Raw genomic sequence first — 23,718 nt, forward strand, 5'->3', positions numbered from 1 at the left:
TCCAATAGTGGCCTCTACTTCATCTTGCCATCCCTTCTGTCAAAAACTATCAAATCACAAAGAGGGTGAATAATATCACGTCCATTATTTATATGTACGGAAAGTATATGCTAAAATAAATCGGAGCTAGCTTTGGGTGCCCCGTTATTTACTGAATCCTGGCTTTGTCCCCTTTGGAGCATGGTGCCAACAGCTTGCCTGCCCCCCCCCCCCCCCCCCCACTCTCACCCCCCTCCCTGTTCACCATCGCGTTACCTTTCTTGGCTTTCTTCTGCAGTCGGATGGTGTCTGTCGATTTCTTTTTGATCTCCTGCCGCGCTTTCTTGTACTCTGTGGCGAGGAAGCAGAGACCGTGCGCGCTTCATTTTACATTCCTGGCCCCGCTTTCGCTGCCGTAATGCGGCAAGACATGCCACTCGAAATGACCCCTGCCTCACAGCCACATTTATTAATTATGGTGCTGTGCAGTGTGGCTGCATCGCAAGGCGGGCAGGAGTAAGGCACTGTGCTTGCAGCAAACTCCAGCAGGATCAGTTTAAATATTTTTACGTTGGGGCTCAAGGAATTGTTTCATACTGGATAAATAAATGATGTTGATGACAACGATAACTTACCTTTCTTAACCTCGTCACATATTCACAACAATATTTTTTGTTAATCCAGGAAAGGTTACATTGGGGAATGTCTGCACAATTCATACTTGAGTAATTATTTAGTTTATCTGTGACATGGAAACCACTGGGAGAGTAAATGAGAAATATTCAGTAGGTAGGCCAGCTTTGTTAATAACCCACGAAGACTCCGTGTCACTTTTACAACAGACACCCCCCACACTCTCGCCCAACCCCCCAAAGAGGAAAATATGTCAATTTGAAGGAGCTAAACAAAGGAGTGAGAAAAACCTGGTGCAAAATTCATTACAACGCCCAGCACGGCTCATGGCATATGAACCTGGCCCTGAGCTTCTCCTGGGTTGAATCAGCCTAAAAATTGGTGCTGGAAATCAATGGTGCACCAAATGCGCCAATTCACATCGATTCTTAAGCTCATGCTGCATTCAACGAACTGCGTCTGAAAGAATCAAAGTATTTAAAATTAATATGTTGTATACAATGTGTTCACATGACCCCGGCAGCCAATAGATAACCCTAACATCAACCGCAATGTAAAAAAAAATTCGATTATTGAATCGACACATGACACTGCATCGTGACAATTCGTTACCAATCTACTGCTATTACTAAAGCAACCTGGCGCATTTATATAACCTTTCCCACTATTGTACCATGCTGGTCTTAATAGGCAATTGCTAATGGCACTTGTTCCAACAGATGTGTGGTCCAGAGAGGAAATGGCTTACCCTTGGCATGGTCCTTGTCCAATTGAGCCGCTGTTTTCTTCCACTCCTCCAGCTTCTCTTGCAGAGGCCCCAGCAGGTTGCTGGCGAGTGCTCTGTGGGACCACACGGGAGCGGCCGCAAGGTGATGTGTCACTTTCGAGTCACACGCATATGCACAGCCTATTTCGTCCACACACTGTATATATGTATGTATAACTTTTTTCGCACCATATGTAGCCAACTGCACTAATCAGAGGTGCGGGGGAAGGACAACAAACTAAACACAAAAAGCAGTTCTAAAGAAATTTGTTTTCAATGAGTATTTACAAGTGCATAGCTCCAGTGGCTTCCTAATATCGAAAGGAAGTGTGTTCGAGATGGTTGCAGAAGCGCATCTGAATGTGCACGAAGCAGTGACCGTCTTTGTTCAATGGCCAGCCAAAATCTGCTGCGAGGATGACCGGAGTTCGCGTGATGGTTTATACTGCTTTACCAGATCAGCAAGGTACTGTGGTTCATTTATGGCAAGCACTGAGTGTGTAATGAGTGTGACCGCTGCTGGATGAGGGCCTCCCCATGCCGTGCAGGCCGTGGGTGTTGTTTGATGGCACTGCCAATACACTGGCCAGTGTGGGTTAATGAAGGTTTGTGCGGTGTGTTAACCCATTCATGCCCCATCCAAGCTCAACCCTGCTTATCTAATGACATCTGATGAGATCAGATGCATTCTGGGTGATTTGGTCATAATTTACAATTTACAGAGATCAAATACCCAATCCCAAGCCAAGCAGCAGTATCCTTTCATCTACCGAAACACCAATGCATTTAGTTCATCTATCTCTATGCCAATCTATTTCTGTGTCTATATATATCAATACGTTTCCGGAGGCTTAGCTCTCCGGATATTTAATATCTCTGCTCCGTACATAAATACATTCCAATTTGAATCGATATACCATAGTGCCTAAATGTGACTGCTTCACAAAACATTGTACAAAAACGGTGGGAATGGTTATTTTTTAGAAAGAGGCATCCAGTCTTAGGCAGAGAAAAAGGGAATGTCTTGAGCTTGGAGTTAAACGCCTGGGGGACGGGAGGTTCAAGCTATTTGGGCAGTGTAGGAGAATGAACAATGCCCCAGATTGGTTGAGTAGAGGCTTCGACAAAAAGCCTCGGTTGCTGAAGCAAAGAGTATGAAAGAAAGGTGAGAGGTGAGAGATAGGCAAACTAATAACTTTAGAACTGCTTTTTATGTTTAGTTTGTTGTTCTTCCCCCGCACCTCCAATTAGCACGGTTGGCAACTTAGACTGCTGAAGAAGTTCAAAATACTTACATACATACATGGGCGAGTCCATGAAAAATCTTAAAGAGAGACCTTGAACTCCAACTAGAATTGAGTTGCCAGCCAGTGGGGGGGGGGGGGGGGGGATTAGAAAATTGGGTTTCTGTGGTCATGTTTATGAGTGCGGTTGAAAGGTCTGGCCAGTAGCATTTTAGATCATGTGGAGTTTGGAGATGAGGGAATTCAGGAGGTTATTTTGCATAAAAGATAAATTTGCTGAACGGAGATTTTTGGACAAGGCGGTCAATCCGCTTTTTTGGAGGCAGACGCACAGCGAGTACAGCTGTGAGACAGTGCCTGTCCTTCACCTCGTCGCTGAGACAGTGCCTGTCCTTCACCTCGTCGCTGGCAGCTGAGAGACAGTGCCTGTCCTTCACCTCGTCGCTGGCAGCTGAGAGACAGTGCCTGTCCTTCACCTCGTCGCTGAGAGACAGTGCCTGTCCTTCACCTCGTCGCTGAGAGACAGTGCCTGTCCTTTACCTCGTCGCTGAGAGACAGTGCCTGTCCTTCACCTCGTCGCTGGCAAGCTGTGAGACAGTGCCTGTCCTTCACCTCGTCGCTGGCAAGCTGTGAGACAGTGCCTGTCCTTCACCTCGTCCCTGAGAGACAGTGCCTGTCCTTCACCTCGTCGCTGAGAGACAGTGCCTGTCCTTCACCTCGTCGCTGGTAGCTGTGAGACAGTGCCTGTCCTTCACCTCGTCGCTGGCAAGCTGTGAGACAGTGCCTGTCCTTCACCTCGTCGCTGAGAGACAGTGCCTGTCCTTCACCTCGTCGCTGAGAGACAGTGCCTGTCCTTCACCTCTCGCTGAGAGACAGTGCCTGTCCTTCACCTCGTCGCTGAGAGACAGTGCCTGTCCTTCACCTCGTCGCTGGCAAGCTGTGAGACAGTGCCTGTCCTTCACCTCGTCCCTGTGAGACAGTGCCTGTTCTTCACCTCGTCGCTGGCAAGCTGTGAGACAGTGCCTGTCCTTCACCTCGTCGCTGGCAAGCTGTGAGACAGTGCCTGTCCTTCACCTCGTTGCTGGCAAGCTGTGAGACAGTGCCTGTCCTTCACCTCGTCGCTGAGAGACAGTGCCTGTCCTTCACCTCGTCGCTGAGAGACAGTGCCTGTCCTCCACCTTGTCGCTGAGAAACAGTGCCTGTCCTTCACCTCGTCGCTGAGAGACAGTGCCTGTCCTTCACCTCGTCGCTGAGAGACAGTGCCTGTCCTTCACCTCGTCGCTGAGAGACAGTGCCTGTCCTTCACCTCGTCGCTGAGAGACAGTGCCTGTCCTTCACCTCGTCGCTGGCAAGCTGTGAGACAGTGCCTGTCCTTCACCTCGTCGCTGCGAGACAGTGCCTGTCCTTCACCTCGTCGCTGAGAGACAGTGCCTGTCCTTAACCTCGTCGCTGAGAGACAGTGCCTGTCCTTCACCTCGTCGTTGAGAGACAGTGCCTGTCCTTCACCTCGTCGCTGAGAGACAGTGCCTGTCCTTCATCTCGTCGCTGGCAAGCTGTGAGACAGTCCCTGTCCTTCACCTCGTCGCTGAGAGACAGTGCCTGTCCTTCACCTCGTCGCTGTGAGACAGTGCCTGTCCTTCACCTCGTCGCTGAGAGACAGTGCCTGTCCTTCACCTCGTCGCTGAGAGACAGTGCCTGTCCTTCACCTCGTCGCTGAGAGACAGTGCCTGTCCTTCACCTCGTCGCTGAGAGACAGTGCCTGTCCTTCACCTCGTCGCTGGCAAGCTGAGAGACAGTGCCTGTTCTTCACCTCGTCGCTGAGAGACAGTGCCTGTCCTTCACCTCGTCGCTGGCAGCTGAGAGACAGTGCCTGTCCTTCACCTCGTCCCTGAGAGACAGTGCCTGTCCTTCACCTCGTCGCTGTGAGACAGTGCCTGTCCTTCACCTTGTCGCTGGAAAGCTGAGAGACAGTGTCTGTCCTTCACCTCGTCACTGAGAGACAGTGCCTGTCCTTCACCTCGTCGCTGGCAAGTGCCGCATGGTGACGCCGACAGCCGCCACGACAAACGGACGCCTGCGGACGTGACAGCAGGGCCAGGCATGGCTACCCCTACCCATCTCAATGCCTCTGGTCAAAGTAAAAAAAAACCTCTCCACAACGAACGTCAGTGCACGTCGTTATGTCAGGTTCCCACCCCCAGGTGCGATTGAGAGTAATGAGCTTTATTTTCCAGTGACAGTGAAGCGCGGTTATTTTCTTGCTGTTTGTTGGGTTTAAAATGAGAGGATCCTGCATAATTCTTCGTAACAAACCTTGCTCAGTTCAAGACACGTATTTATGTTTAATCTCTTACACCCTTCAACAGCGACGTTTGCTGCCGACTGCTTTTGGCCATTTTGGTGTTCCTTTGGACCTGTGCTCAGAAAGAGTCAAGGCATCGTAAAACTCACTGCGTGAAGTGCGCCAACTTGGTCTCGATGCTGCGATGCCGCATGCACATGCGCGTGAGGGCCGAACCGATGTCCCTCGTGGCTCCTGCGATGCGCACAGAGACACAGGGCGACACACAAACATCAGCAACATGACAAGAACCTTGAGACCATTCAAGCATTTTTAGTTTCTTCTCGCAAGACGGAACTTCCTCCAAACTTCCTGTCTGTGGGGCAATTTACTGGGCAAGAAGTACATCTGATTAAATGTAACATGTCCGAACAATGTGCAAGTAAAAGTGTGTAACGATGCATCGATTAATTGGTTAAAATCATTGTTAATATCACAAGTGTTTTACAATTCGTATATGTTGCATATAATAGGTTAACATGACCCCTGCAGCTACAGATAACTGAGTGGTTTAATTGATTCGTGACCCTGAATCATGCTAATTTATCACGTCAGAAATCAGCGTTCAATACACATCGAGTAAGCAACGCGAGTCTGGGAGATACGTAGCTCCGGCACTTTCTGTTGCATGCACTTATGCCGCACAAGGCAACAACAAACGACGGAGTTCACAAAACACCTCCGTGAACCCCCCAGTGACGTTCCGAACAACATGATTACATTTGTAAACACTACACCTAAGGAGCCATGCCAAATGGCAGCAGAAACCAACCCAGCGCACAACACCACAGGGCAAACATTGAAACTACTTTTCATATAGCAAGCCACCCCCAGCATAAACGTGTGGGGGGGAGTTACATTAACTGAACACTGTGTAAGTAGTGAAGGCAAACTGCCCAGGGATGGGGGGGGGGCAGGGGGATGGGGGGGGGGCAGGAGGACGGGGGGGGGGGCGTCTCGACACCAGCAGCTGTGCTGAGCCACTCGGCCGGCAGGGGCAGCTTAATCCAGCTGTTCGGCATTGCCGAGGACTAACAACGGGCACAACTCTGAGAACCTCCCAACCGCCGCGGCCTCACCGCGCAATCCATCTCGAGCGTGCAGATGTCCCAACGCGCATCTTAACCTTTAATGTGGCGGGGAGATGAGGCCCACTGGGGAAATCAGCGGAAGGTCCTAGAGCAGAGCATAGCGAATCTGTATTGCGCGGGGGTGAGCTATGAATGGAGCCTACCTGACGCCGACATTTTTCTCGAGTTGGTATTTTTTCTTCTATTCGTAATAAAGCACTGCGTTCGTTGGGATTTTTTGAGAACCGGTGGCTGTGCTGTCGTGATTAAGAGCAAATTTGATGAGAGCCTCGCAGGCATCTGGATCTGATCGAGGGTTAAAGACCGTATTTTTTTCGGCGGAAGCCACAGAGTGATCGGCCACAACTCACAAGAGGCCAGATCCGCTCCCGATGTCCTTTCAGCAGGAAATGCATTCCATCACTCTGGAGGGAAGCTCCCTTACAGAGCTCTGGGAAAAACAGTCCTCGCTTAAATTGGCATGAATCGTAGCCAGAAAAGTTCTACACTTAAAGAAAATACACACAATCATGTAAATAATTGAAATGAACTTAACATAAAACCTAGCCGTTGCAAGGCAGCGCCTCACACAAATTAACGTGAAATGGCACCCTTTTTTTTCCTGGAAACACATTTATATCCTGTGCGTTCATTTTCCACGGTTTGGAATTTATTTCATAAAAATGAAAGCAAAAAACCTAAATTAGAAGCTGCATTTTCAATATTAAATTGGCAAAACTCCACCGATGTGTTAAACATCAGAAAACATTCATATAATTCCTGCCGAACTATGAATCAAGGCTACACGAAACATGCCAGTGAAACATTGCAGAATAAACAACCAAACAAGAACCGAAAGGGAGTGCATGTCGGATGTGCTAACATGCTTACTTTGTGAAAAGCCTCCCCCACAACACCCCAAATATTGCTGCCGTAATCTCGTCGGACTGCCACGAGATCTTGCGCTGGCTGCTCATCGCGGTAACCACTGCATGTCTCCGCCCATGAGTGTTTGTTTATAATTTCCTTGCTCTGGGGAGATTCGCAAAAGTCACATTTTTCTGTCACGATTTAATCAAACAAATAACGCGTGGTGCCCTTGAACTGTAAACATCTACGGAAGCTGCGACCCTCCCCTCAATTTACGCATTCCTAAATGACACCGGGGTAATGGGCATTCGGCAGCCTCTCAATGCCCCAACCATTGGGCGGAGACTCAAGACAAACACATTTTACAATAATCACATAGAGGTGAAGCCGAAGCCTCTCCATGTTGTTGTGCTGTACGGCTCGCCGGCGAGTTTTTGTGGTTGTGCCGCGTGTCACTCTGCATGATGTCACACGTTTCGTTCCCAGTGCTGAAAGGTGTTCCCGAAGAAGGTCCTCCCAGCACTCGGAAGTGAAACATCGGACATCGTGAAGAACAACGCGTAGCACAACCCAAAGGATTATCAGAGCGTGATACAGCACAACCTTGAAAACAAAACGTATGCAGTTGCAAGGCCGTCTTTCTGCGTAACAAGGCGAAGTGAAACGCACCACTGGTCCATCGCAAAGAGCAGCGCTCTACTCACGGAATGCGGGAGAGGAAGGCTTTTCTCAGCTAAGTGGCACGAGCAGCTGAATCCATTGCCTCCTGTTCGCTTGTTTATTCAGCCAAGGAAGAAGTAAAACACACGCCCGTTGCCTTTACTAGCTCACGGGAATGATGGCAGCGTATCCATAGGTGGTTTCAAAAGCTGGTGGTTCTTTTCAGATTAACAATGTGCAAAGCATACGTACTGTACCCTCCATAGTACGAGAGGTGGTAAATAACTTCTATTCACACATTTGTTTACCGTAATTTAACACGCACGTTTGAATATGGAAATTAACCGGTCTAACGACGTAAATGTCACATTTATTCAAATGTATGGTCAAAAACAATGACAAAGTGTTGCAAGGCGCAGAAAAAACTAGCAGAGCACCGCCAGCACTGACCGTGCTCCTGTGAAAATTTAGAACTTTCTCTGATAATGCTGGCTGTGCGAGCGTTACTGTGGACTACGTATACCGAGGCCCGGTAACTGGGGGTTGAACCTGGCCCAGCTTACAGTGCCAGTAATTAAAGCCCCGACCTGGTCAGGGAAAAGTGATCTTTCGTGTTGTTTTAAACAAATAAACTCCCAAACTCAACAAAGGAGTCCATAAGAGGCTTTTTTTGTGTTAGATCACGTAAATATATAAATGTGTCATTAAAATCCCCCACCACCCGACATGGCCAACTAATAAGGGTTGTCACGTAAAAGAACATGCCAATTCGTCAATCGTACAGCACACCGGTGTGTTGGAGAGCCAAGCCACATCTAACCCAAAAAAAAACCTCTATTATGGATGATATTGGTCGTGAAAGCATACGTGTTAAACTCAACAAAGGAGTGTTATTGCTTTATAAACAAGACAATGAACCTGAGAGCTCATGGAAAGCCGTTAGGACTGCAAGCCAAACGAGGGCATGTGCACGACACTCAGAATACTCTCACGCAGCTTGCAAATTGAATATTAATAATCATATCAATGAGTAAATGTTCCAGTGGTTCATGCAACACCTAGTAATACACTAGCTCTTTTAAAATAATTAACTAATTGCATTGCAATAAAGTGTGCTAAATGTGGATAGCACTGCGGTGCTGTAGCCGTATGAAGACAAGGCACTAGTCCAGAGTTGAGGACAGACAGAAGGGCCAGGTGCCCTCACTAATAAATCAATGTGCCCTCCCATTCGTGTGGCCTTGACAGTGCAAGGCTGTCTCCATTTTTATTTTATTTTTAAACGGGCCTTTAGGAATAATTCCACACTCTCTGCTGCACTGCCTTGCCAGCAGCAGCCATAGTTATAATATTGCAATGCCGGTTTCTAGGCCAAACCCTAAATGCGTTTTTATCAAAAATATATTTATTTTTAAGTAGACATCGATTAATTAAATAAGGCAAATGCACTACGCCTGCCAAAGCATCCCCGAGGGCTGATGATGCAGCTCAGTAATTATCAGAAAACTGTAATGTAAACGAAGCCCCATTTAACCCGCATTCATCCACTTCCTCCAAAAATAATTGCAGTCGAAGCTCATCGAATCACGCAATACGCGCTCCGTCCAGAGGCTGCGATTCATTTTGCAAAAAATTTCTGCCCATTCACCCATTGACAGGACCGACACGTCGAAAAATATCCAAGATGTCAAATCAAGTTGCGCCAAGAAACCCGACGTGGGAATTCAATTTCAGCATCATTAACTTTTATAAACCTTGACTTCCAACACCGTGAAATGTACACCTTTTGAAATGTAAAACCATTTGCATGAGTCACAAACCTGTCATGTTACGTAAAAAAAGCCACGAGTGCGAGCCATGGCCAGTGAGCATCCCGAGCAACATGAGCTCCTTATATCACACCGCCGTCATCTGAGACAGAGCTGAAGACAAGCGCAATGACGACGACGAGTGTGATAACAGTGTGAATGGTCGTGTTGAGGATGGTGTTGTGGTGGTCAGTGTTCAGGATGGCGTTGAGGAAAGCGTTGAGGATGGCGTTGAGGATGGCATTGGGGTCTACGTTGAGGATGGCATTGATGATGGCATTGAGGATGGCGTTGAGGATGGCGTTGGGGTCGGCGTTGAGGATGGCGTTGGGGCTAATGATTGTGTTGAGCATGTAACACTTGTACCAAGCTGTCAGCCCACGTGGCATATCGGACACACGAGCCTGCCCTGGCTAATAGGTAATTTGTTTCTCGTGTCCAGCTTCTCCATCCGAGTCCGCATGCAACTCTAACTTACCGGCAGCCTTCTGCTCCCCCCTCACGCCCCCCCCCCTAATCCCCTCTGAACCCATCACATCGATCGAACGCTGCCTGTCACGGCATCGAACGCTTCTCCGCTTCAGAGGTCCTCTACAAGCACCTAGGATTCATTACTGTACAGAGACAGAGCACTACGCTATCAAATGTTAAATAAGCAAGCTATTAAGAGTTAAATTTTGATTTAAAGCTTTCGTGACTGCAAGGATTCATCTTCTTTGGTTCTTTCGGTAAAGTCACGTAGAATGAGAATAAAATAATAAAAATAAAATAAGACAATAAAATTCTCACGACGTTTCGGCCACAACAGAAGTAGCCTTCATCACTGTCGTCCCTACAGTTCTGTTCTTTCACCTGATGAAGGCTACTTGTGTTGTGGCCGAAACGTCGTGAGAATTTTATTGTCTTATTTTATTTTATTCTTTTATTCTCATTCTACGTGACTACTAAGAGTTGTTTACATACATATGTACTGGACCTATCAAATTCGTGTTAAACATTTTTCTATAGAAAATTATATCTCAATGTTCTGCTTTTCCTTGTACAATTTTTTATAAGAGTAATGTGTCTGGTGTTCACAGACATACATAGGGAAAGCTGAATTGTGGCAATTAGACTTTCTTTCCACCAATGTAGTTTATGCTAGATTGTTTGTTATTACAAAGTTATGCAAAAACAATTGGTTGAGTCATCTTTAACCTTGATTTAAAATTGTATTTATTCATTAAAATATGAAAGAAAATGCAAAAAACAATAATAATTTTATAATAAGACAAAACAGAATCATATTGCTGAAGGCATTTTTATCAACAGATCACGATCCCTATACAGAGTTTTATTTCCGACGTTTCAAGCCCTGCGTTCGATACCCCCGATTGTCAGGTCATGGGATCTGGCCGAGCGCGACACTCGACCAGAGCAAGGGCAGCCCCGGTCCTTGGCTCAAAGGCTGGGTCAGGACCCTGCGTCTGCAAGGACAATTTGGCAAGGGGTATCATGACCCTGGGTCCCTGTGATCTCCCACACTGGGGTGGCGCCTTGGCTGGGAATCCTCTACCTAAGAAAATATCTCCATGGTTTGAGCAGCCAGCAAATGATCCGCGCATAAGTCGACTGGGTGTCTGTCCAATGCAAGGCAGGAAGTGTGAACCCAGTCCGGCATCTAAGCCTCGGGAGGAAACATTTTCCTTGCCAAGGGCCGAATAGAATGTTCAAATACTTTTTGGTGGGCCACACATTTGTTGACACTTAGCTTCATCATGCTGGGACTGTATGCATTGACCGTGTGCTCAGAACTACTTGGAAGACAATAGGTAACCCAGCATGCTAATCTTAGAAACACGTTGTTGTCACAGGTCGACACGATTCCCCTCGAGTACCCGATTAAGTGTTGCTAAGATGCTAGCAGTGACGGATTAGTGGTTGATCCATTGCGGCCGAGAGCTCTATGGAATTAAGTCATGGGCTGGTGTTGTGGGCCGTTCCCTTGCTCTCAAGAGTAAGTCACTGTACGTATGTTGAACTTCTTTCGCACTATACGTAGCCAACTGTGCTAAACGGAGGTTAGCACAGTTGGCTGGTGGATTGTGGTGGATGGTGGTTAGACAGTAGCAGGCAATGGTGATGGCTGTGCACTGGTGAACATATACGCAGTGAAGACGAGACAGGGTTAGTGCATGGCACTCAAACAGCCATTCCGACAGCTTTCTTCATTTTAAACATGACCCAAGAAGGGCGAGCTGCTTTTAAAGTTTAAAAACGGAATAACGCCTTACAAGGGATCAGTCAGGAGGCTCAAAGTGGCTGTGTTCACGATGCATACGCACACAGAATGCAGCCACTCGCAATGCCGTATTTAGTGCCATGCACCAGATGCGCGAGGTGATTCTTATTCATCACGAGCAAGGAAAACAAATGGATGCGTGGTAGATTCATTCATATTTAATGGCCAGCCAATAACCAATCCAATAATCTATCTCCTTGATTATTGGATATACAAGGTGTCCATCATGGTATCATCTATTGTTGAAGAATTATAATTGGACAGCAGTTCGAGCTGCTAGTTGAAATATTGCCAACATATTCCTTATATTTTTGCATTTGTTTGTTTTAATCAAAAAGCTTGGGCGATCGTTGATCAAGCACGTGACAGAAGCATTGGAAATGAATCAGAACCGAGAAGTTGGAGAAGACGTGGGGAACTCAAATCTAAATGCAACGTGCGTCGCCAACGCTGCGGCAAGCGCGCGGAGGTGAAGAGGGACGAGACTCGTTCGATACAACCTTCGTACTACCAAGTGTGTGGCTTCTATGTGTGTGTGGATTGTGTGTGTAGTTTTATCGACCTCGCTGAAACTGCTGCCTAATTATAAAATAAAGGATGATACCTTTATGGACAGTCTGTACTATCGGGGTGAAGGACACCAGCAAAGCAATGCATCAATCATAAGCAGCCCATTCCGGAGAAGTGCTTCTCTTATGTGTAGCTTTCACATTCAATGCACCGCCGATCTCATGACAAATTATTAACATATTCCATTGGTTTACAAACGTGATTTTTTTAGTTTTTTTATTACACAACTGTGCTTTTTATTACTATTTATATTGCCCCGGAGAAAGGCTTCCACTGTGGTAATGCTGAAATGTTCATAACTTGGCATAGCCTCAAGAGAAGAGAAATAAATAAAGGCCTACGAGTAACGCAAACGCGTTCACGTCTCAACGCACCCTGCGCTCGCTCGACAAAGGGCACGGCGAACATCAGATTTTTATTTTTCAGTTTGTCATTTTCAAGGTCACGCCTGGGCAGTGAAATATGATGAACACCAGAATGCACACAAAAGATGGAATTTCCTGCATTCAACAATACCCTCAGTGATTATAAAGCCAACATTTAGCGTGCATAAGTAAATGACGTTGACTAGCAACAGAAGACTGCACCTGTGCCAGATCTTAAGGGGCTTCTTTCAGTAGAGCCGTGCCTTTTAGCAGGGTAGGTAAGACTCGACAGACAAACGAGAGGTGTTGACACATCAGAAGCCCCTGGGGTGCCACTAAAAATAATTATTTATCAATATCAGCCATGATCTATCCAGTGCTGGATGAAAGGCTCCCCAAAGCCATCATTGATAATTATCAATCTCGGATTGAAAACGAATCATCTTGTAGCTGTAAATTAATTGATGTCAATATTCCATTTTCACGGTGGACATCCTCTTGGGTGCGTTTCCTCGTTTGTATGTATGCTTGTTGAACTTCTTTCGCGCCGTACGTAGCCAACCATGCTCATCGGAAGTGTGGGGGGAGGACAACTAAACACAAAAAGCAGTTCTAAAAAGAAATTACTTTTCAATCTAAATTTAAAAGTGCATAGCTCCAGTGGCTTCCTAATATCGGAAGAATGTCCAGATGGCCGCAGAAGTGCAACTGAAAGTGTGCGATGCGGTGGTCGTCTTTGTTCGATGGTCAGCCAAAAGCCACTGCGAGGAAGACCAGAGTTTGCGTGATGGTTTATGCTGCTTGAAGAGATCAGCAAGGTATTGTGGTTCATTTGTTTGCCTGCCAATCTGTCATTAGCCTAGCCCATCGGCCATCATCCTTTATAGCAAAAGTGTCTTGCCCAAACCCAATTAATTTTCTGAGCAGTTGATATGCTGTCTCGACCTTGCACGTGCCCTCTCACGAGCGTGCTGCTCCTCTTTTTGTCTGACAGGGTAACTCTGAGCACTAACCTCGTCACGCTTCTCAGTGCACTCAAAGATTTTTTCGCATTCTTTTGGTTATTCAATGTCAATGTTTGTGATCCATAAATCATAGCAGATAATATGCACCGATGTAATACGTTAGTGTCCTATTCTGTAAATCACATTATATTAAAATAGCCTTGCCATACATTTCATTCAAAAATAATTTTTCATTTTTTTAGATGTCAAAACAATGATCATAACCAGATGATAACAAAGATGCATGCCTTGCCTTTGAGATTTAAAATAATTATCGTGATATAAAATGAAACCAGTCGTAACTCGACTTGACTGAAAGTTTTGGTGACACTAAAAGGACGGCCTGCGCTGGCAGCGCTCTCCTTTATAACCTTCAACCATTGTGCCATTCCCAGTTCCAGACAGTCGGAGTAAATTCCAGATGCGTATGTTATTCCAAGAAGAGTTCAGGGGAGAAGACTCGGCTTTAATCATTAGCGATTACACAGTGGCGATAAAGTGAAGTCTAAATTATATTCTTGCCTGAGGGCTGGAGGCGCCGGAGGGCTCCCGCTGAGCGGCGGCTCCGAGGGCCTCACGCTCCCCCATGGGGGTGACACGCACGGCGAGTTCCGTGGCGGAATTTAAATATCTAAATATTCTCTATGTTGTTTAATAGTGGGAGTTGTAAGGAACTGTGCTGCAGATACGCAATTGGATCCCATTTCCACGATTGGGTAGGAGGTCCTACCAGGCTTCCCAGATAAACATCTTGCGGGAAATGGGAAAGTGCGTTGACGCATGGTCATGACTGGGAATGCTGCTCCTTTCTGCTCGCAGGAAAAAAGAGCTTGAGAAACCAGAGTATTTACATGCACAAACGGCAGAAGCTGCTGTTAGCGAGCACCTATTAAGGCTGGCATATGGCACGTGGGAATGGTGTGGCCAGGAGCACCATACCAGACCGCCTTTGCCTCCCATGTGCCGATTTTGAAAGAATGCAATAGATGCTCATTTCAGGTTGAGTAAAATTAAGTGGGGGGGGGGGGCTTGCAGTGCACTGCACCACCCACTGCTGTAGCACTGCTCCTCACACATGAGCATGCGCAAAAACACAAATTCAAGCCTGCTGCTCAGCATTTGTAATAAATGTGACTGTAATGGATAGCATGGCACACAAAGACAAAGATCTCCCATTTAAGTTAAAACAGACCATTTGGGCAAGTGCTGTTCGCAGGCACCTATGAAGGCCGGCACAGTACCATACCTAGCCACCTTTGTTTCCCCAGAGCTGATCATTACACACTGCACCAGGTACTCATTTAAGGCTGAGTCGACCTAGGGGAGGCCCAGGACTGATTCAGATATTCATGACCAATGTTGACCACGAGCCAGGAATCAAACTTGGGTTGGCAGGTTCATAGTGCAATACGCGAATCATTACACGACCCCTCTCCACGGCAAAGACAAAGACCCCCCGTATAACCTAAACAGACTTTCGGGGCAAGTGCTGTTAGCGAGCACCTATAAAGGCCAGCACGGCACACGAGGGGGTGGGTGGCCAGCACCACGCCCAGCCGCCTTTGTCTCCCTCGTTGTGACGTTTACACATCGCACCAGGCCCAGGAAAATTGTCACTGGTTTTGGCCGTGAGCGTGAATCGAACCTGGGTCACCGGATTCGAAGTGCAGCGTGCTAACTGCGACACGACACACAAGCTAACACACTTTTGCACACACACACAATGAATGGCAATATATAAAACCCTTGTGAAAACAGAAAGCAATAGCCTAGTTGCCCATCCCTGGTCTCCCTTCCCAAGCTTAACAACATTTTCTGCTCTGAACACTGCGCAAGAGGAAATGCCTAAAGTGTGACTCAGCGCACAACTCATCACATCTCCTCATCTCTCCCGAGAAATTCAACGGGGCACCGCGGAGCGTGACCGCTGGTCGTGGCCACGTTGTGGTTACAGGACGGTGGTGTGTCACGGACGTGTTTGAGACCGTGCGACGGTGCCAAACCCCAGCCCTGATGTCTGGCTGTCAACGTGCCTCCAGCGTAATTTGCTAAAGGATCGTTTCCCCACTCGACCACCACCTTGTCCCCCCCTCACCCCTTAGCTCTCGAAGCGCATTTCACGAAGAGAGTGAAAGGAATAAAAGACAAAACCTGTTGTGTCGAGACATAGGTATTGCACAAACTGCCGACCTTTGTCCTGTTTGTGCCAAGCCCTTCCCTCTTCCCCACACACGCTCCTCGCCACAAACCCGAAAATAATAAAAACAAAAAAAGGAACCGTCTCTTGCATCAAACTGAGGGCAATAACCTGGGCCCAGATAGACACGGCTGAGATGCATCACGTTTAATCGCTTCGGAACTTGCCTGCGAGCAGTGGCACTTTGTAATGCTCATGAAACTCCGCGCATTCAGACAAGCCATTGATCATTAAGAAGTGACTCATGGGCAGAAGATGACTGAGACTTTTAATTGAATTTGATTTGTGCCGACCTGCTGCCATAGGGCAGCACGGAAAATGGGAGAAATCATTTGATCGACGTCACTTAAGAATTCCCAACACCGCAAAGTTTTTTTTACAATTGTATTTTGTAAAAACCATGACTTGTAATGCTCCCTTGTCTTGTGTGAGAGCTGGTCAGGCTTAATTCATTTACTCCAGACCTCTTTGGGGGCTGGTCCCCCCTTCAATATTGCTAAAGGCAAGTCAAAAACTGTGGGTTCAATATTTACACACCACCATGTGCAGCTGTGGTGACGTCTGTGCTTCACACGCTGCAATGACTTCTCACACACAGACCCACGCTGGCTGATCTGCAGTATTCTTTACATTTTCAAGCTTCAATCGATGATCTACAAAGTGTTTGCAGTAGTTCGCGGGAGGCCGGACAAACGCAAGCAGAACTTAGCGACGGCCGTCAACATCCTATCCTCAAACGCGTAAGGCGCGAGAACAAGAGAGGAGAACGGCAAGACAGACAAAAACAGATTGTATCCGTTTCGCTTTTAACATTTGTTTAAAGTTTGTTTAACATTGATTGGGCTCGCCTTGCACCCCGAGTTTGTATGCCTCCCTTTAAACAAGCTCACGCGGCCCGCAGGGTTGGGGCTGCGGTCGTGAACCTGACACGAGGGCCCCAGGGGGAAGGGATACGTGGGCTCGTCCGGCGAGGCCAGGGGAGCGGCGACAGCAAGCAGTGGAGTGCAGCGCTCGGTTTCATAAATCAGAGGCCACGTGTGGGCTTGTTTGAATGAAAAAAGGTGTCCTCTGCACAGGACCCAGCCAGCGTTAATGCACCGCAAAGCGCCGATGCGTTCCATATGGAGACACCAGATGGAGCAAATATTCGATGTTTGCACCTGGGTTTTGTGCTTAAGATCCGTGCTCGTGCTGATGCACTCGCCAATGCACCCGTGGGCAACGTTCACACCCACCCCGGCCCAGGCACGGGGTGACTCAAGAATTGTAACAGTAAAAGGGGAGTAGCTTTGATTTGAACAAGCAGGGTTTATCAACTGTCTGGGCAAGCCGAGAGCACAGTCGCTCCTTTGATTCCGCTGAAATATGCATGGGCTTCCTTCACGCCGCTTGGAGGATAATTACGCACAGTGGTGCAGGCAGTTGATGGGACTGTGGCCCTGAATTGAGAATGAACTGGACTCAGTTCTAAAAAAACACACACAATGAGTTATAATATGAGCCATAATAAGCATGGACAGATTTGATGCATTCCAATGCACAACCCCCCTACAGGGCCCAGCACAGAGCAACTCAAGTCTGAGACATGCATCAGTGCTCACAGCTGCTGGCCACATAGCACAATGAGCTAACCACTATGCCACCACTCGGCCACTTATGCAGTGTAAGCATACTGCATATCCAGCATACAGAATATGTAATCTGGAATATATAAACGTACGCCTGTGCATTTGTTATGTTTGTGCACACATACCATTTGTAGAATTTGGGATGAACTGGACTTTGTTCTACAAGGAACGATGACGTGAAACACGAGTCAAATGAAGCATGGACAGAGTTTCTGCATTCCAATGCTGAACCCCCTGGAGGGCAAAGCGCAGAGCAGCTCCCTCCGAGCCACGCATCAGCGCTCAGAGCTGCATGTGTCGCGCGGTGAGCCACACCTGCTGGAAATAGGCCTTAGAATGGTCTCGGTTTTTATTAGGGGGCTATTAAATACCGCACCCTCGCTCTGGATAATCCTCTGACCCATCACACCGTCATTTCAAGCCGAGACGCTGTATAACATGTCAAAGGGCTTTAAAAATGTTTTATGGTTCTCCCTAAACCTGCTGTAAAAATCACGAGGAATTCATAACCAGCAGACAGACACTGCAATGTCATGGCTTACCAGTTGCAACTTGATACATCCCAGTTCTGAGCTTTGGGCTCCTTCAATGCGAAACTGCAAATCGCGGTGACGCCAGCACAACAATTCATTGCCAAAGCGGCTTCACGGTGCCTGCCGTCGATGCACGCGACACCACCACCGGGGTGCCGACCTTCCTTCTCTCTGCCGGAGAAGTTCAGTTTCCAGCGCAAGTATGGCTGGCTGGCTGCCCACCACGGTGGTGCTGCGTAATTGTGTACGTGTATACGCGCGCGTCGTGCAGCGGGGCGATAGCCGAGTGATTAATGACGGCTGAACGAGACCGCCGGGCGGGGGGGAGCTTAACGACGTCGATCCATTTGCACCAACGCCTAACCAACCTCCACTCTGGGTTAAAAAACCTTTTAAATTACCCGGCAGTAATCTTGAACTCTCAACAAGTCAATTGTGTAAAACAATTACTGAGGAGGAATTAAAATAAACTGTAAGCAAATGGTGCCCCCTTGTCAGAACCAAAGAATGATTGCGAGGACTTGGCCCCTGCCCTTCACCATGAATACACAGGGAAGCACGTTGAGAAAAAGACTAAATGAGATAAAAAGTTAACCTGATACCCCAATATGACTCATTTGACTTGATGTCACCAAAAATGTTTATAAGTTACATTTGTTTATACTTGGTTGCAATCCCGTACGAACATATAAAAGCACTGGCATTGTCATGTGGGTGGCTCTCGAAAGCCACAAATGTACAACACAACCCTCTTGTCGGGTGCTTGATGAGCTGCAATCAAGAGGGAGCGAAGATTGCAAGCAACAAGCAAGCAGCGGCCTCTCACTCGTCACAACCGACGCAGAGAGATTCATCATCCATCTGTCTTCCACACACTCAAGAGACCATGCAGCCAAGCATAATTGGCGGGGAGGGGGAAGTGCATAATTGATTTCCTTCATTTGGGGAAATTATAATGTATGCGTGGATGTTGATAATGAGGCCCGCTGGGCACAGAGCTGTCTCACGGGTGGCTGAGGCTCCAGAGTTGGAGCTAAACAGTGGAGGCGCTGGCATTAACCTGAGCAGATACCTCCATAAACATGTATTTAGCATATAGCCACTGTCCCTTATAACTAACACCAGATAAACGTAATGTAATGCAAAGCCTTCAGTCGATACACTGCTGGGTGAAGGCCTCCACACACCATGGGGATCATTGCGGGTGTTTTGCACATAACATACTTCACAAAACTTTGACCATACTTTACCATGCTGGTGAACGCGAGGTAATCCAGGACCGATTTGGATATCACTTGCCACCAATGGCAGCCGTGGCTGGGAATCAAACTCGCAGGTTGCTGCTGGGTTCCAAGCGTATTGCCTAAGCCACTGTGCCACCAATTCGCACCCGAAATCCAGGGTAATTGTTATTAATGTGGAGTGGAAAACTAAAGAGCACTAAAATATTAATGACGACCACCCTTAAAACATTTATTTCTGCTGCCCGATTACAAATAAATAAATACACACACGAAGTGGAATAATGCGATTTAAAGGAACAAAATAGGTTGGTCGTGTTTTTTCTTCTTTTCTCGGGATCCTGTAGCAGTTTGGCAATGAAATGACTAATTGTCCCAAGTGCAATCTATCACAATTTGTGGCGCAAGCTGCTTTCCCAAGTGTGCGCCGTTTCCCGCCTCGGACAAGGAGCCTGTCCTTTCCCCACAGCCAGGAAGTCTCAGTGTGCACTTCCTGGAACACCCACACGCACGTCGTCGGGCAAGAAACAACAATAGCTGTGAAGGCCAATTTAACGTCACCAGCCCCTTCTTCACACCGGGCCCAGCTCGCAGCACACGAGGGAGGCAGCGTTGCCAAGTCGGCGGTGTTGCCGATCAAGCAAAATTTTGTCTCGGTGACAAGCGACGAATCTAGCAGCAATCTGGGACGAGGACTAAATACAAATTCACGTGCAATTCCAGGTATGTAATAAGGATCCTGTCTGTACCAGTTTACTCTGTGTAATACTTTGTAAGCTTTCCAGTGACATTTTATTTCACGACTTAAGGTGTATCTCACGACATCTGGTGACCTTTTGCGGTTCGTTTGGTGAATTTCTGCTGTAATTATTAGGCAGGGCACACAGAGGGCTTCCACACGGACGCAGACAGAGCATCTCACGGTGGCACAAACGCCGCACATCTACGGCCGTACCAGCGCTTTCCAGCACATGCGGTTTGGGGGGAGTGGCGCGGAAGGTCTAGGTTTGAGTAAATGAAGTGTGAAGTGTTTCATTTTTTTCCTGCAGGGATTACACAGTAATCTGAGCCCCCCCCCCCACCATGGAAGTGCTACCGCTGAAACTAATACGATAAACAAGCACAATGGAGGGGCGCGCGTGAGTGCCATCTCTGGGTCCCCCGGCCACCCTAAGCAAACTCGGCGCCGCACATTTGTGCGGCCGCTGGGGCAGCGCTCATGCCCCCCCCCACCTACCCCTCTCCAACATGTACCTCCCCGCCACCACCACGTCTGCGCTCCCACCCAGCTGCTGTCAATGCTGGGAAAATGGGGAGAGAGAGGAAGGCGACCGCGTGGGAGCCCCACCCTGGGAGGCGACTTCCCGAGGCGAGCACGTCTCGTGTAAACACCGGCACGGAGGAAGTCGCCCACTGTACGAGCGCACTCTGCGCACGCTTTTGCATCAAATGCACATCCTGGGAGGGAGGCGGGGGGGTGGAATTTTTTTTAAACTTTCTACCGAATGCAACTTTGCTGACTTTTCTGCACGCAGAGCTCACGGAGATGACTCAGAAATGAGAGCAGCTCCCTGCCCGGAGCTCGCTGCTATGGAGGGCAGGGAAATGCACTTGCCACCTGGTCTCGCGTTCAAGTAGGATTGGCACCTGTGTGGAACTACGATGCCCAATCTGATTGTGCATCAAAACTCCGAGAATGTTACCAAAGTCTGCTTCACGGCCTCCCCCACAACGTTTAACGCAACAATCCAGTCACGATCATGGAACCGCTTTTTTGTGTCGTTTGCTTCTTTTCCAAGTTCCGCTTCTGCTCCCCGATTTATTATTTGAGAACTGTTGTACTTTAGGGCATGAAGTCACAACTGTACGGTCGCAAATGTCCATACTGAGCAATAGCCTGTTAATGTAGGCAAGCAGTTTGGAGTGAACTGCACGGAGATGTTTCTCAGGCGATGATGGGTGAACTATGCCTGCACGTCAATGATGTTCACATACCAACAAAAACCATTACCAATCGTGGGCAGCACCCACGCATTTTCGTTGAGCCTGGAAAAAAACGATAATGATTTCTCCACATAGCTGGCACGTCCAAAATAATTACATTTTAATGGCACGAACTTGTGTTGACACTCGTAGTAAATTACTGCATTAGGTTTGCGCTAGGCCTATTTTTTTACAGTTTGTGACAGGCAAAATGGTCAGCGTTAAGCCGACTTGGTCAGTGTGTCATCTACGTCTACAAGAATGGTAACTAAAGCAGCTCTTTATCCAATATAGCAGCTCTTGTAACTGTTGCTTTGTGCAGTGTAAAACTATGCGGCTGTACACATGCATTCATGCATGACAAGGCCCTGTTGTATAGTTCCTTAAAATATACCCTGGGTTGGGTTAACTGCTCACCTGAACAGTAAGCCCTGAACCTGCTCCCTCCATCTGGTAGGCAATGGGGTCACACTGAGAGAAAAGACATGTTCCTGGGAAGGCGGCAGCAGCAGCTGCCTCACAGTGCCTCCTGCTCCCCGTAGCTGCTGTCTGGTGGCAGGCTGGCCCAGTGGTAAAACCACAACTCAAGTTCTCACTAACATCTTTCACACTTAATTTTGGTGATTAATTATTATTGCTATTCATCATTATTTGGTAATATAAATTATTGAAAAAAATGTGCAGATTTTTATAAAAATAATTTCCAGGTCGATGGTCGACTAGAGTACGCCTAAACTAAACAATTTTGAATTTTACCAGGTAAGGCCCACTGAGCTATATACAGGAATACCTTGCACTTTCCTCTGGTTAGGGAGCAGAGCATGGACGAATGTCAAAAATGGACGAATGTCAAAGCAGAGCCTTTATTTAGCTTGCAAATTTGTTTTGGCCGGCGAAAAACGTACATGCAAATAACTACAGTAAATATAAGTCACAAGCTAGGCGAGCTACGTCAAGCTTTTCTTGCAAATTGAGAACCTCACGGGTTCTTTTAGCTTTACTATCACCACACTTAGGACCCATTATGAATATATTAAAGCACTATATTAAAGCACTAAAATAAGTATTTTACAGTAATCACAAAAATAAGCACAGATGAATACTTTACACGTGTTTTATAATCACGAAAATAACTATGAACACTGTACTATTATACTGTTATCACAAAAATAAATATGAATTGTTTACAATATAATCACAGAAATAAGTACAGTATTAATAATATATGAATAAACACAAATAAGAGATGCTCACTGAACGACTCCTATTCAAAGACTGAATTAAAAAAATGGCGTGTGGCGCGAACGTCGTGGAAGGTTTGGGATGAAATCAGACGAAAGAGGAAAGCGTGTGGACGAAATTTGAAATGTAGTTATAATTGAAAACGGCCGAAAGAGCGAAGCGACGAAAGTGAAGTGGACGAAAGTCAAGGTATTCCTGTAACTCTTTTTTAGAAATGAACCGGCCACAAATGACAGCTCAACGAAGTGGCTTATCATCATGTGGACATTTATAGCAGCCAAATACTTTAAACTCGTGTTTCAAAAATGTAGAGGGAAAAATCGGAGGGCCTGGAGAAAAATCCAAACGACCATGGGGAGAACATGCAAATTCCAAATATACAGGTGTCAGGGGCGGGATTGATCCCACGACTTCCTGTATACCAGGCGAGGTCGTCAACATCTCGCCACCGTGGCACACCATGATGGCACGTGACGAGTAGCCACATCCATAGCAATAAGTAACTGGACGTGGTATGCCGGGTGCGGAAATACACTAGCATTCATCGACCAGGACAGACCCGGCTGATATTAAGCCCCGAGTATGACACAATGCAATCGTTCTCCCACGCATCACGCGCACGACTTGTGACTACCGTGTCGCTTGTTTCTTTAAACGCCATCACTCAAAGGCAAACGTCCACACAGCAAGCGGGAGAGTTCAGGGAATGCAGTATTTTTTCCTAAAAAATAAGCGGTGCCCTCTACCCACCTGCTCATCAATTGAAGATTTTTGTTGTTTTTTGCCACCAGGAGAGAATGAGGAAGAGGGCAATGTTCCCCCCACTATCGCTGGGCTATATTCCAAGATTGCTCAACCTACACCCTGCTGGATTAATTCCCTACGTTTAAAACTCCACCAATGTTGAGCAGCAATCTGCTCTGCTCCATTGGCCTGCTATGAAAATTACACATTAATGCTAACTTTTAAACCGATAAGGCATTCATTAGGACTATCGTATAATCTCATGTGGCGTGAGAATACTTAAAATCTACCAAGCAGGGATTAAAAACGATTAAACAACACATCCCCTACCCATGATAGAGCCCTGCTCAATTCAATTGTGTACTGTTTCCCTTTAATTCAAACACCGCGTTGCGTTCTTGGCATCTCATTCGCACGGAAAAATTAAGGTTTTGGGCCAAGTGAAATTAATTTCTATATTGGTTCATCTTACCCCATTGAAGCCGCCAACGTTCTGCTGCAGATGCAGCCCACAATGCAATGGTAGGCAAAGCTCGTAAGCTGCGCATACGTTCCCACG

The 23,718-nt window shown here is 47.1% G+C and overlaps 1 protein-coding gene across 10 annotated transcripts in view; it reads right to left on the reverse strand.

Moving 5' to 3' along the window:
- LOC116946021 (protein MTSS 1) overlaps nucleotides 1–23,718 on the reverse strand; it is a 90,523-nt gene that overhangs the window by 20,032 nt on the left and 46,773 nt on the right. For all 10 annotated transcript variants that reach the window (XM_032960825.2, XM_032960824.2, XM_032960822.2 and 7 more), the window contains exons 4-6: nucleotides 5,074–5,158; nucleotides 1,361–1,452; nucleotides 256–330 (exon numbers count right to left, since the gene is read on the reverse strand). In XM_032960825.2, the coding sequence (XP_032816716.2) occupies nucleotides 256–330; nucleotides 1,361–1,452; nucleotides 5,074–5,158 (252 nt within the window). The remainder of the gene's footprint in view (nucleotides 1–255; nucleotides 331–1,360; nucleotides 1,453–5,073; nucleotides 5,159–23,718) is intronic.

This window comes from Petromyzon marinus, chromosome 25 (genome assembly GCF_048934315.1).
Source record: "Petromyzon marinus isolate PM22_M1 ecotype Great Lakes invasive population chromosome 25, UKy_Petmar_22M1.pri1.0, whole genome shotgun sequence".
In the NCBI taxonomy this organism is placed as follows: Eukaryota; Metazoa; Chordata; class Hyperoartia; order Petromyzontiformes; family Petromyzontidae; genus Petromyzon; species Petromyzon marinus.